Genomic DNA, 15752 nt, shown 5'->3' on the forward strand with positions numbered 1-15752 from the left:
CTGAAAACATTGAAAATACATTCAAATTTTAAAGTTTTCAGAGATTTTTTCATTTGAATAGCCGAAGCGGAAGCAAATGGGGAAAACACTTCCGCATTTGCGACCATCTTCAGCCTTTTCGCCTGAAAAAATCCCGGAAAACTTTGCATCCTTCCAATGGCCAACTGTTTGCTGCCGCGCGGGAGATGACTGACAGTTCCATTTCAATCGATCCGCGCACAGCCAATGGCCAACACATCGGTTACACATAGCATGAGTGCGACTTACACAGAATTTTCACTCAGCCAGAGAGTCCTGCATTGGTTGCCTCATTCTGTGTAGTTTTAACACATGCGCTGCGTTGAGCAGGCTTAGCGTGCATGGTTCTCATTACTGCAACGCTTGTTTCAGTGAAGATGCTTTTCCATTTTTCTTCTATCTTGTGTGCCTAACCGTATGTGCCCTTAAACTGCTCGAATGCGCCAGTTGAATGTGCAGTTCAAAATGATACCAACCTATACCGCTTTCTGACAGTTTTCTTTTTGCGACTTTGCGAGAGTGCGGTCGGCGAGCGATCAGCAGAGCAACCAAAACAGTAAACAAAAGTCCGCAGACGACATCACACAGTCACAACGCGAAACGTACGCAAACGGAACGAAACTGAAAAAGTCTCTTTTGTACGGTACTATCCGCGGTTCAGTCAGAGAGTGGAGAAGTGGATTTTGCAGCTTGGGTGATTAATCTTTCAGCTCTTGTGCTCTGTACGTATAGGTTGGTACCTGCCTGCGAACAGGTTCAGCTGGTGCCCTCTAGTAGAGCTACACGGTTCGGTCGTCGTCTTCGTTGTGTCGGTAATATTCTTTCTCGCGTTCGTACACGCCTTCTGGAAGTGGAAGTGCCATTCGATTCGACTGGTTAGAAGACGGCGGATAACTAGTGTGAAAAAGTGTGAATTTGACGTAGCTTTTGTGTGTTTTGCATTCTTGTCGAACTGTTCTGCGATTTGCAGTTTTCCTCATATTTTCAGTGCTAAAAGTCGCTTTCTAGTGTCCAGTTATTTCGGTGGGGAGGGGGATTGGCTTTGAGTGCTTCCGGACGTGACAAGATGCGTCATTGTTTTGGGTTCTGATTCTGGATACGACGTAGAACCGGATTTGGCAAGTGAAAAGGCTAATAAGCACGAGGAACGGTCCTTGAGAGTTCGAGGGTGGAATCAGGCAGATTTTTTTTTCTGCTGGCGACGAGAAAAGTGATTGAGTAATTTTCTGTGCAATCCTCCGATACGGGAACGAAGTGAATACCGAAGAAAAAGATAATCACACATGTAAATACAAGCTTGGGCTGGTTGCCTCGAACCGATACTCCTCCGGTGATGAGATCGCAGTTTAGCAACTTCAACGCATCGCTCATCATGCCCAGCGGAAGTTCCGCCTCTTCGTCGTCGGCGTCGATTCCAACGCGGCCTCCCCGGCGCAGGGCTCAATCCGTGGGCAATTCGGGATACGGCTCGTCGCTGGCGTTGGCCTCTTCTACCCCGAGGGGTTCCTTGTTCAATGCGGTAAGTTGCTTTCGGTGCTTGTTGTTCTGCAATTGGTAGGGATTTTCCAGGCTTTTATGTTACGACATTGGCGTTCGTGCAACAAAATAGGGACCGTGAAAATTAGCAGCAGAAGCAGAACAAAGAGCCACGATGTCATTCACTTTCGTCGTTTGCGTTTGGTCGCAGATCGGCTAGAGAAGTCTTTATCGAGCTTGCTCTCGTTGGTGGTCGGGTGATTATGATTGCATTGAATACAGTGGGATTCTGATTTTGGCGTGCTCCATTTTTGACATCCCCGCAGTCAGTTTTCTCGACCTGGTCACTATAGGTATCCATTTCTGTACGGGTTTGGTTATCCGTCCTTATGCACTGTGTCGAAATTATAATCGCATTCCAGTGTCCAAAACCTTAATATTGTCGTATTTTGCAATGCGAAGTGTTAAAACCTGTGAGGAAGGCACAGATACTACAAAGAAAAATAGGAAACAATTTTTTTTTCAAACTGCAAGATAACTCCAACTTGTCAACGACACTCAAGGCAGATTTGAAGAAAATCGCAAGTTTTCTTGTGTTGTGTACCTTCGATCTTTCCGGACAAACATGGAAAAAGGGCCATAGTTTTCTATGCATTTCTGGACAAACATTTCAAAAGGACACATCGACATTGGTAAACAATGGTTTTGCAAGACGCTGTGGGGCCCAATTCAACTCGATCACACTCACCAATACCACTATCAGGAAGAGCTAACACTAATCTTCTTGATAGTGGTGTTAGTTTGCGTGGGCGGGCTAAAATGGGCTCAACAGCAACGTTTCCGAAAAAAGGCTCAAGCCCTCTTGAGTCCTTTTCAAATGTTTGTCCAGATTTAATTTTCATTTTCATTATTTTTATTGGAAAAAGTGAAAAGATGCGTATTTAAATAAATAAAGTATCATCAATCCGAATACAATCTCGTGACATTACTTTTGAATAAGCATGAATTGATTTTAATTCGATTTTAGTCACCTATAATGAAATGCGAAAAAGTGTTTTGATCAATTCAAGACCAACAATTGAAAAGGCATCAAGTCCAAAATGTAAACAAATCGGGTTTCTGCTGATTTTAGTGTAAAACAGTCTATTCTTACTGATACATACATTAGCCATTCAAAAATATGCATGGAAGTTGAAAAAATAACATTTTTCTAAAAGGCCCCATCTCATTTCCCACTAACTAGGATATTCATCGCAAATGCGGCCTTTTCCTAAAAAGGCCTCATTTCTATATTCAACTGGAACCGAGTTGAGGCCCATTAAACAAACTTTCAAATTGCAATTAAGATCGCGAAAAACGTTCCAAATTCATTAGGCAGATGCAAGTTATACTACAGCCGCTCCGCTCTTTATATTATTTTACCCAGCGATTGTCTCAACGGCGAACATTATCAAGTTTCCCGTCGGGTTTCTGTAGAGTGATGTACGTTGTATCATACTGCTCAATAATACCTGTGTCCGCCTGTCTGTACTTCACGACTTGCTAACAAAAACACGACTTGGTTATAATTGCATGAAATATAACGTTCAATTGAAATATCAATTTAATTGAACTAATATTTCCATACAATTTCTCGACGACACAGTCGCACAGAACATACATTATGTTCATGGATGACGATGATTGAATAAATCACATATTTAATTGACCGCATGAATCTTTTCTTGCTGCAGACATTCCATGTATCTTACTTTACCACTTAACACTCTTCTACACTTCAATTTTATTATTCTATCATCAATTTTTAATGATTTAAAAAAGGCAACATCTGAGGATGGTGAAAAAATAAGCCACAACTAGAAGGCCTCAACACATGTTAGAGTAAACAAAGGCGTCGCCTCATCAGCGTCGGCCGGCGTCTATGGGCATAAATCGAAAGGGCTGCATAGCTTTTGGTGAAATAAAAGCCTCATTACTTTCAATTCGTTTTTTTAGTAGGATTTTTGGCTAAAATGATAGTAATGATTATTCATTGCTATAAATCAATTTGTTCAGCGACTTTCTGGACGATAAAATCACATACAATGTTTCAATTTCTAATATAAATTTGATTCATTGTTTGACAAACTAAGATTGCGGTTTTCTCATTGTTTACTTTTTGGAGATGGGGCCTTTTCAATTGTTAGTCTTGAATTACGCGCTTTTGTCATGTTTGTCCATTGTTTAAGATCCCGGCTCATAGTGACGTACAGAAATTTCGTATCGATTTCTCTCTCCTTCATCATATATCTGGAGTATAGTGAAGTAAAAAAGTTAATTTTGAAATCAAACTCATAATTTTTTAACGTTTAATGATCCATTGTCATCATCGAAACATCCAAAGCACTTCTTCTATTCAATACAGAAAAAAAATGTTGAAAATGTGTACACTGTGTTTCGGTTAGAGAATAGAATACAGGGTGATTACTATATCCTGTCAGTAAAATAAGTAATCATAGAAAAAAAAAATGGTTAAATGAATTTTAATTACCAGTGCATATCCAGTTTAGGGCATCTATAACATTTGTCTTTGCTATACGTAGATAACAAATTAATTTTTTCATCTCAATTTCCAGCCACAAGCATTGTTTCAGAAGCATTACAGTTAACACGCACGTTATTCAAAAGCATATATTTTAACCAAAAAATACATATTTTTTTCGCTAAAATTTTCCATAATCAGTCTCATTCTATTCCTTAGTAAGTCTAAAAGATTGTGGTAACATGTTGTTTCAATCAGCATTTTCAGCGAAGTTAAGTCAAAAATACATATCTGTGGAAAACGTGCGTGCCAGGTGCAATGCCTTTAAAACAACACATATGACTAAAAACTAAGGTAAATGAAAAAAGATTTCATCTTTAATTTGTCAAAACAAACTTTATAGATGCGCAAAACAGGATGTACACCGGAAATTAAAATTCATACATACATCTTTTATCTACGAACATTTACTTTACTGACAGGAATTAGTAATCACCCTGTACAGTGAACACATTTTCATGTAAATTTTCTTCATTTTCCTGTTATTGTGACATATCATCAAAAACATATATTTTATTACATTCAGTATACCTATATTCAATGTCACACTATGTTCGAGCATTGAAATTAAGCTCCCTCCATGTTAATGACACTGCACGGTACTCTCAGTTTGTGTGACGCTGGACATATGTATAAAGAAAACTAATTGATGTTCTGTCACGATTCGCAAACATATCAACATAATCGAATGATTTTTTGCCAGTTTCGTTTTCTCGTCTGTCGTAGTTGGTCAATACTAATATAAATGAACCAGTGTTTTCCAACTGAGCCAACTAGTCGCAAAATAAGGAATGAATTTGTTGATTTAAGTATACCCTACAATTTCCATGCCTTGTAAATAAATTTCCCACGAATCTTCACTTATACGACGCAATTATCATAGATAGATTTTTATGCTGATGTTAAGTATCTAGTATAAAAATTTGGGAAATTTTACATATAATTAACACTATAAGAATAATCTTCTGAACTCCCCATGTCATAGAGTATGAGCGTACCTGCCACACTATATTCGAATGCGAAAATAGTCTATTGGCAATGACAGCTCTCAGTTGATAGCTTTGGAAGTGCTTAGAGTTCTAGCTGAGAAACAGGCTCAGTCCCCGATGTGACGTAAAGTCAGAAAAAAGAAAAATATGAAAGTATGTATTCGCAGCATAGTTCATGATCATCGTATGGTTCACTAAGAATAACGTAACGACATCCTAATTATGTTCCTAAAACCAATTATTTCTAAATAAATCAGAGAAATTTAGTTCCGTTTTTGGCAACTGAGAATTTTGATTTTGTTTCTAAAAACGTAACCCCACTATACCTCATTTTTGTCGGTCAGCCAGTAGATATCAGGACGACACGGTTGACATCATGGGCTTAGCAATTGAATCGAAAAGGGGATTCTTCTTGATGTCGCTACTGCTCTTGTAGGCGAACGTAGAGAGTTATTTAGCTGCAATCGTCGCAGGTTCGCCCGATAAGATAACAGCTACTCGCATTCATCGTGCTTGAGTGCACTCTTAAAGGCACGGAACGACGCAAATGTGAAAATTTGTAATTACTGAATTACTATATGGAATTTATAATACAGTTAATTTTGGAAGGAAGGGATTTTCAAAGCATTCATCTTAGTATTTGTCATAGAGCTAAATCTCCAGGAATGTTTCAACAGATTCCTTTTGGGATCCTTGAAATAAATTTCTGCAGAAACTATTTCCTGAATTTCTCCAGGGATTGTCTCAGGGACACCGTCAATTTTTTTCACGAATCAATTCATGTTTTTTTTTCTTCAAGCTTCAAGCAATTATTCCTTTCAGATTTCCCTTATGTTCTTCTTTAGACATACTCCTTGTAATTCTTCTGTGATACTTCCATGAATTTTCTATGAAATACATAATTTTTATTTCGTTTAGAATTCAAAAAACATTTAAATAATTTTCAGGATAGAGTTTCTTCAAGGATTTTTCTTGAATTAGTCAAGAAATTCCAACAGGTACTCTTCCAAGGATTTGTCGAAACATATTTTTAAAAATATGCCGTCGTGTTCCAGTAGTGGATCAACTGATGGAAGCATTTTTTTAAATAGATGTATACAAATAAAGAAATATCCCAGCGATGGCTTTTATGCTTTATTCCAAAGAAGTTAGTTGTTGCTCCGAGGGAAAAATGTTGAACCTATGTAAAAACCAACTATTTAGTTTAAAATTCTTTGCCTAATTATCACTAGCAGCAGTAGCGCAACTACTGGACCAAGTGTACCAATGGTGGCACAAACAATTTTGTGCTCAAAAACTATACTTTTCTCTTATAGTAGAGGTTAAAATCTTTCGATTGAAGCCGAATAATCCCTTTTAGGACTTTTGATTATATTGTTATGTTTTTTTTTCAAGTTGATCCATTATTGGCATTTGCACCCTACCACCAACAAAGTAATATTTTTAACCCCATCCTTCTTTCCCCTCCTCACCCCACAGCTCATAACGTCTTATCAGTGCGTCTCGCTGTGTCTTTTTTCATGATGTATGACGACTTGCGTCTGCTTTCAAGGTCGTTTTCGTCTCGTAAATTAAGGCTACTGTGTTAGTCGTTGGATGTTCATTCGGCATTGCACGTAAATCGCCACCCGTTCACGTAGTTCCGTCGTTGTTCGTTTGGCGTTCACGGGATTGGGAGCTAGCACTAAGACTGATTGATTATGTTATCATGGGTAAATACAAATAACTAGTAGGGTCACCACACTGCAGGGAGACATGATACGGTGTTGGCCCAGTTCTAAAAACCTGACTTAATCCACCGATGGTGAGACTGAACCCTTCTTACATTTCCATACAGGTATGAGATAATTATTATTCATCATTCATTTGGAACCTTGTACCAGTACAGTGGGGATTCGCTCGTTGGGGTTCCGCTACATGGAATGACTCGATGGTTAGATGTTCGCTGGTTGGTAAATATTCCAATTAAAAGCACTCAAATGTCAACAGAAAATGTCAAACTGACTTTGACGTCTGAGTATAGGCCTATTCACATGACGTCTCAAATCAGCTGATCGGGAAGCACTTTGACAGTTCTTCTATGAAAATGACAGGCCCGTGTTAGCACCGGTCCTCCACTGATGTAAACAAATCTCGCGTAACTTTTCAAAACGTCCTAAGTAACAAATGTAAACAAATCGAGATTATCATTGCAAATCATTTGCGTTGCACCACTTAGCAGCACACTAGAACACTCGTTCTGCTATATTAACAACAAATTTATCTATTAAAAGCTTAACAAAATGACCAATGTTCAAAACTGCATAGCTTTTAATCAATTGTTACATTTGACCATTGATCAGAGAACCAACCACATGTCCTATGTAACATTTATGAATAAACACGATTCTAATGTTACATTGGACATTCCTGAATAAAGCTTTGTAATGGAGTTTAAAAGGTAGAATGATTTGTAGAAGCGTGTCTGAGACACTTGGGTTTATTCTACGACTGGCGTGAAGTGACAATTGTCGGTCTCGTATAGCGAGGTGACAATTCTCGACTCGAGTGAAGTGACTCTCCATTTGATTTACACGGCGAGTCACTTCACTCGAGTCGAGAATTGTCACCTCGCTATACGAGACCGACAATTGTCACCTCACGCCAGTCGTAGAATAAACCCAACTACTTAGATGTATAGAATGCCATAATAACTGCTTCTCAATCATTTCAGACGATATTTTCAGAGTCGCACTGCCTCGCAAAATTGAAAACGCTCAAGTGACAAAAAGTTGCCAAACCATGTTTTACCGTTTCGCTGGATTGGATCAGCTGCAACTTCTCTTTTTTTATATTATTAGCGCATTGCGTGCATAGGGAAATTTCTTGTTTCAACCGACGGCTGGTGCTGATTGCAACACAGCCGTCACCACCACCACGTCATGCAGTGGGAAACTCACACATGATCATGTGGGCGAAACCGTCATAAAAATGGGGGGAAAATTGAGGGAGAATCAGTGAGAGAGCAAAATGTCCTACATACAGCTCAACGTTTCCCCTCCTTCTGTTGTTACATAGGACACATAGACGGAGGTGAAGAAGTGACGTCGTGGGATTGAATGAATCAAAACAAAGCACAGCTGGTGTCTCCGATTAGCACACCGCTACAAAATGTCGATATTTTCAGAGTCGCTCTGCCTCGCAATATTGAATACGCTCACGCATGCGCGACTTGCGCACATATATTTGCAGAGCAATCATTCACCGAAGAGCGGAGAAGCTGTATGTATTTGTTTGGCATTGGTTTCCTACAACAAAATCGACGGCGCCGTCATCGTCATCATTTCCCACCGCTATTTCTTGTTTGCGCCGACGGCTGGTGTCGAACACAACACAGTCGTCACCACCCGTCGTGCAGTGGGTAACGCACACACGAACAAGTGTGGGCAAAACCAGCATTGAAACGGGGGGAATATTGAGAGAGAAACAGCGAGAAAGCAAAAAGTCCCAAATACAGCTTAACCTTTCCCCTCCTTCTGTTGTTACATAGGACACATAGACGGAGGGGAAAAAGCGAATGAATAAATGAATTTTCTTTATTAAAGAGACTTTCAGCCCTTGGCTGGTTCGTCTCTCAGGGGGAAAAAGTGACGGCGTGGCATTGAATGAATCAAATTGCTGTTGCTCGTGAGAGACTTTAACCCGAAGGTCATTCGTCCCTTCTTCAAATAAATCAAAACAAAGCACAGCTGGTGCCTGCGATTATCACACCGCAACAAAATGAGCAGTTCAACTTGAATGTTGAAGCAGTTCAACGCACGTGGATACAAAATGAAATAAAACATGCTTGTTGTGTGCTCAAATCAAAATGTCCGATGTTACTATAACTGAAACAATATGACCAAAGTGAATGTCCAATGTAACAATTGTTGAAGCAGAACGACCTATGTGATTTATCCTATGTACATATTTTTGGTCAAAACGTCCTATCTGATGTTTTTAAAGATTTCAGTGTAATTTCCAAATAAATTGACAAAATTTCATTTCATACGTTGAACTCTATTACACTGCTTCCCTCTACAAGCAACACAGTGGGGAAAAATTGTTTCATTTTGATACAGTTTCAAAATATATTTTCACAACCTTCAAGCTCGATTTACTCGAAATGTGTGAATTGTTAGATAGGCCGTTTTGAAAAGTTACGCGAGAAATGCATAGACGGATCTGTCACATGAAAAGGCCTATCGTCGCTTTGAAGTCTCCATATATAGAATAAATGCGTATGTATATGTGCGTTTTGTGGCGATTTGCTGTCCAGATGCGTTCGTGTGGAGCATTTTCACCAGCTGTCAGTCTTTCCTACTAACGGGTCGGATTCGCTAGATGGAAGGCAGTCGTGTTCCAACCAGCGAATCCCCGGTGTATAACTAAACTTTAGGATGTTGTGACTATGTTCTATCTGCCCTAATAGTTTAATGGTTTGCGAAAAAGTCCAGGAAACTGCACGTCAAAAGGCGGATATCGAACTTTATTAGTTTTCATACGCTTATTATCATAGTTTAAGAGGGTCTATAAACCCATGTTGCCATCCTGTAAAATAATATCGAAAAATGAAAAATTGATGTCCTAAAATGATTTTGCCAGCGATTTTTTTAAGATTTATGTGCAGGTTTAAATTAAAAAAAGGGGAATTTTAGAGATTTTTGAAAATAATGATTTTTATCTCTGTAATTTATAATTCGATTGCAATATGGTTGTGAATGATATTCGAGCTTTCAATCGACGAAAAAAGAGCTTAAATTGGATTTAAAATAGCTGAGAAATTGATCAAAATGTAAAAAAATGAATATTTCAGAGAAATTTTTTTTTTCCAGTACTTAAAAAAATTCTTCCAATGATATCTCTGAAACTAGTAATCCGATTTCAATGAAAATTTGAAGGCTTATGATTGAATGTCAGAGCTTTCATTAGCCGATAAAAGAACTTAAATTGGTTCAAAAATGGCTGAGATATCGATCAAAATGCAGACAGTTGAAAATATTAGAATATGCTTTTTCTAGTACTTCACGATACTGTTTGAATCATAACTCTGTAACGAAATGTCCGATCGCAATGAAATTCAATAGCGTTCTATGGGAATGTTGTAGCTTTCTTTTAGAGCTAAAAGTGTTTAAATCGGTTGACAAACGGCTGAGATAATTGAGTGACATTTTTTGTAACACACACACACATACACACACACACATACGCACACACATACACACACACATACATACGCTATAGATGCCACGAGTACGGCCATCTTGCTAGATTCTGCAAGGGGCCTGACAGAGGTAATTTATGCAGAAGGTGCGGAGAAGAAGGCCACAAGGCGCAAGCCTGCCGGAAGCCTCCAAAGTGCATGATCTGCGCTAACGGAGAGAATAACAACCACGTTACAGGAGGCCTGCGATGCCCGGCCTTCATAAAGGCGACTGCTACCAAACCACAGTGGAGGTAATTCAAATTAACCTCAACCACTGTGACACAGCACAACACTTGCTGAGGCAATCTGTGGCGGAGTACAAGTGCGATGTGGCTATCATCTCGGAGCCATACCGTGTCCCGGCCGGCGATGGGAACTGGATAGCAGACAACGCAAAATCAGTGGCGATATGGACGGTGGGAAGATATCCTTTCCAGGAAGTGGTACATCGTGCAGATGAAGGCTTTGTTATAGCCAAAATTAACGGAGTCTTCTTCTGTAGCTGCTACGCACCCCCGCGATGGTCTATTGACCAGTTCAACGAGATGCTCGACAAGCTGACGGAAGAGCTCACAGACCGCAGACCAGTCGTCATAGCCGGCGATTTCAACGCGTGGGCCATAGAATGGGGCAGTCGCTTCACCAACTCAAGAGGGAGCAGTCTACTGGAGGCCTTGGCAAGGCTAAACGTCGATGTCGCCAACGATGGTACCACCAGCACATACCGTCGGGATGGTCGAGAGTCAATTATTGACGTAACTTTCTGTAGCCCTGGGCTGTCAGGAAGTTTGAACTGGCGAGTGAGTGAGGAGTATACGCACAGTGACCACCAAGCGCTTCGATACAATATTGGTAGCGGACGGCAGTTGGAAGCGCGTGCGATTCCATCAAAGGAGCGAAGGTGGAAAACGTCGCAGTTTGACAAGGAGGTGTTTGTTGAAGCGTTGAGACTGGAGCGCAATGCTCAGCACTTTACTGCGAATGAGTTGACAGCGGCATTAGCACGAGCGTGCGATGCAACCATGCAGAGGGAAGGTAAACCGCGACATGGTCGCCGCCCAGCTTATTGGTGGAACTCGACGATTGCCGATCTGCGTACAAGCTGCTTTCGGGCTAGGAGAATGATGCAGAGAGCCCGCAACGACGCTGAAAGAGCAGATCGAAGACCAGCGTACAAGGCGGCAAAAACCGCTCTCAACAGGGAAATCCGGCTCAGCAAGAAAGCCTGTCTGGAGGAGCTCTGTCGCAACGCCAATTCAAACCCGTGGGGTGACGCCTACAGAGTTGCAATGGCGAAGTTGAGGGGCCCAGCTGTACCACCCGATAGGTGTCCGGAGAAGATGAAGACCATCATTGAAGTGCTGTTCCCCCGGCACGAACCGACGAGCTGGCCGTCCACACCTTACGGAGCACAAGAGAACGACGAAGAAGAAGCCCAGGTAAAGAACGATGAGCTGATCGCGGTGGCAAAAGCCTTAAAAACCAGGAAGGCTCCGGGACCAGACGGTATCCCCAACGTAGCTCTGAAAGCAGCAATCCAAGAAAACCCGGATATGTTCAGGATTGTGCTGCAAAAATGTATCGAGGAGGGTAACTTCCCCGACATTTGGAAGCGACAAAAGCTGGTGTTGCTGCCTAAACCAGGCAAGCCTCCTGGAGATCCTTCAGCATATAGACCGATATGTCTGCTGGACACAGTTGGCAAAGTGCTGGAGCGAGTAATCCTAAACAGGCTTACGAAATACACGGAGGGAGAAAACGGCCTGTGCGACATGCAGTTCGGCTTTCGGAAGGGTAGATCCACCATCGATGCCATCCGAACGGTCGTGGAAGCTATGGAGACGGCGCGGAAGCAAAAGAGGAGAGGAAATCGGTACTGCGATGTGGTCACTCTAGACGTAAAAAATGCCTTCAACAGTGCCAGTTGGGCTGCGATCGCCGAATCGCTGCACAGATTGGAGGTTCCCGAGTACCTTTGTAAGATTTTGAGGAGCTACTTTCAAAATCGTACACTGATCTATGAAACAGACGCTGGGAAAAGGTGCACGACAGTCACAGCGGGCGTCCCACAGGGTTCTATTCTTGGCCCGACTCTCTGGAACGCTATGTATGATGGAGTGTTGAAGCTGAGCTTCCCCCGGGGTGTGAAGATCGTCGGCTTCGCGGATGACGTGGTGCTCGTAGTCATCGGCGAATCACTAGAGGAAGTAGAGATACTTGCTACCGAAGCAGTAGACGCCGTGGAAGAATGGATGCGAGGGAAGAAGCTTGTGTTAGCCCATCACAAAACCGAAGTTGTGATGATAAGCAACCGAAAGGCAGTGCAGAAGGCGAGAATCTCGGTTGGACAGTGTACCATCGACTCAAAGCGGGAAGTCAGACACCTAGGAGTGATGATCGATGATCGGCTGAGCTTCAACAGCCATGTCGATTATACATGTGAGAGGGCCGTGAAGGTGATATCAGCTCTATCCCGGATCATGCCCAACAACTCAGCGATCAGCAGCAGCAAGAAGCGACTACTGGCGAGCGTGTCGACGTCGGTACTCAGATACGCTGGCCCCGTGTGGGTGACAGCACTGCAGACGAAGAGGAACCGCTCCCGGCTGAACAGTACGTTCAGACTGATGGCCATGCGTGTGGCGAGCGCGTATCGTACGATTTCATCGGAGGCAGTCTGTGTGATTGCAGGATTGATCCCTATAAGCCTTCAACTCGAAGAGGACAGCGAGTGCTACAGGGACCGAAGCACGCGGGGAATTCGGAAAAGAGCCCGGGATGAAACCATGAGGAAATGGCAACAGCAGTGGGATAGCGCTGAGAACGGTGGATGGACCCACCGTCTAATTCCGTGCCTGTCGACGTGGGTAAACAGAAAACACGGAGAAGTGAATTTCCACTTGACGCAGTTTTTGTCTGGTCATGGCTGTTTCAAGAAATACCTCAATAGGTTTGGACACGCAAGATCGCCGTTATGCACCGGGTGCGGCGATGCTGACGAAACCCCTGAGCACGTGGTCTTCGAATGTCCGCGCTTCGAGCATGAGCGAGCCGAGATGACATCCGTCGTCGGCAATGACGTTAATGTGCACAATATCGTCCAACGAATGTGTGCCGACGAAGAGAAATGGGACGCGGTAAACACGACTATCGTTCAGATGATGTCTCTTTTACAACGAAGATGGCGAGAGGAGCAGCTGAACTCAACACAGCGGACAGCACATGGCTCTGAATCGTTGGGGCAGCCGGAATCGGCGGACCGACCTTGGCGCTTGACAAGCCAGCCTGTTGAAGCGAGCATATGAAGGAGACCTACTGGCGCGACCGGAGTAGGCTAGATCCTCCGCCGGGGACTAGACCGAGTAGAGCGGGAGTAACGTAATATCGGTAATAAGTCGTCGAGGCGCCTGCAAACCGGAAGTCATTCTCCAACCGGAATTGCAGGACCGACCTCGGCACTTACCGACCAACATCGCGTCGGAGTAGGCTATGTCCTTCCGCCGGGGACTAGCCGAGTAGATCGCGAAACAGCTCCGGCAAATGGTCGTCGGGGCGCCTGTGAACCGGAAGTTTCCCTCCACCGGAATCGCAGGGCCGACCTCGGCATCTGCCCGGTCAGCTTCGGAGTAGGTTAAGTTCACCGTCGGGGACTAACTGAGTAGAACGCGTAGTTGCACCGGCAAATGGTCGTCGAGGCGCCTGTGAACCGGAAGTTTCTCTCCACCGGAATCGCAGAACCGACCTCGGCATCAGCCCGGAAAGCATCGGTTCGGGAGATCTTCCGCCGTCGGGGAAATCTTCGTCGGAGTAGGATAGATCCACCGTCGGGGACTATTCTGAGTAGTCCGTAGCGAGTCACCGGCTTAAGTCGTCGGGGCACCAGTGAACCGGAAGCCATCCTCCAACCGGAATCGCTGGATCGACCTCGGCACTTCACCGGTCAGCAGCAGTGAAGCGGGAACAAACGCGTAACGTTAACGGTTTCGGGAGACATTCCTACGTTAGGAACTCTCCGCTGGTGTAGGCTAGATCCACCGTCGGGGACTATGCCGAGTAGCGATCGTGACAACCACCAGTTTTGGGTCGTCGGGGCGCCAGTGAACCGGAAGCTACCCTCCAACCGGTATCGCTGGACCGACCTCGGCATCCAACTGGTCCAACCTGGAGAACTCGAGAATCGGCGAATTAGCAGCAGGCGCAAAAGTTGCGCAGGGCTCTGGCGAGATGCCAGCCCCAAACACGTCGCAGTAGAGCAACGAAGCGTAGCAATGACAGAAGCGGCAGTAGAAACATGGCCCTGGCGTGATGCCAGCAGTACGAAGAGAGCAAGGGAAGTACAGGAGCGTAAGAAGCAAGGAGCAGTGCAGTGGTTAGCACAATAGCCTCCCCCATGAAGTAATGCCAAGAGGCAGTTCCGGGGGGAATGGCTCGTGGGCGAAGGTGGACTTTAGTCGGTATAAAAGAGTCCGACACTCTGGCGCACGATGGAAAAAAAAATCGGATTACTAGTTTCAGAGATATCATTGGAAGAACAGACAGGACACGGATTACGGATTACACACCACATTGCGACACAGAGCTGACAGTCGTGTTATTCTATTCCCCGAGTAAGGATGGGTGATACCATCTTGAAACGGCGAATAGGCTAATGGTGCGATTGCCCCCGTCCCGGTAAAACCTTGGCAGGCCTCTGGATACGTTCGGATCCCGTCCATCTTAAGTGATGAGTACTAGGCTCGGATGACTAAACCCCGATCTACGCCGATCCGGCTCTGAACACGATTCTCATAAGGGATCGTGTCAACCCTTGCATGGCCTCCCTGCTTGCAAAGATAACCATGGGATCATGAAAGGCGACTACGTACGGCGGGAAATGATAGCGGCCCAGAGGGGGGACCCTGAAGAATGGAAGAGAGTATAATTGAAATCGAAGAAGGCGCGGCGAACCCTTTCGCCAAAGGTGGCTTAGTACGGTCACCACCATCGCAGCTAGGGCAGCAGCAGCGCAATCAGGAGGAGCAGCAGATACAGCGGCAGCTTCAACAGCAGCAGCAGCAGCAGCAGCCTCGAGAGCAGCAGCAACAGCTTCAGCAGCAGCAACAGGCTCAGGCCAGTGCATGGTCGAAGGTGCCAAAGCTACCGAGAGTTGTAGCAGCCAAGAAACTGGTGGACGAATTGCACGAGTTCGTCGATAAAAGAAGTAATGTGCACAAAGACATCAAGACTTTGGTGTTGAAGATCCAAGGAACCCTTGGACTAGCTGTCAAGGAATGGACGGCCGTTGCACAGAAAGTGGAATCGACTGAGAAGGAGTTGTCGGCGGCCAAGACTGCCTTAGAAATAAGGCAAGTGCCGATTCAACAAACGGCGGTGCCAATTACTTTTGCGAGCGAAACCAACGCAAAGAGGGACAAATCCCAGAGGACGGAGAGCGTGCCCTTCACACCGAAGAGGCCAAGAGCAT

The 15752-nt window shown here is 44.0% G+C and overlaps 1 protein-coding gene across 2 annotated transcripts in view; it reads left to right on the forward strand.

Moving 5' to 3' along the window:
- The first annotated feature begins 569 nt into the window (after positions 1 to 569).
- Positions 570 to 15752, forward strand: part of LOC5570553 (E3 ubiquitin-protein ligase Nedd-4) — a 66182-nt gene continuing 50999 nt past the window's right edge. For both annotated transcript variants that reach the window (XM_021851284.1, XM_021851286.1), the window contains exon 1: positions 570 to 1537. In XM_021851284.1, coding sequence (XP_021706976.1) covers positions 1352 to 1537 — 186 coding nt within the window. In that variant the 5' untranslated portion in view covers positions 570 to 1351. The remainder of the gene's footprint in view (positions 1538 to 15752) is intronic.

Source organism: Aedes aegypti, chromosome 3, assembly GCF_002204515.2.
Source record: "Aedes aegypti strain LVP_AGWG chromosome 3, AaegL5.0 Primary Assembly, whole genome shotgun sequence".
Taxonomy (NCBI): Eukaryota; Metazoa; Arthropoda; class Insecta; order Diptera; family Culicidae; genus Aedes; species Aedes aegypti.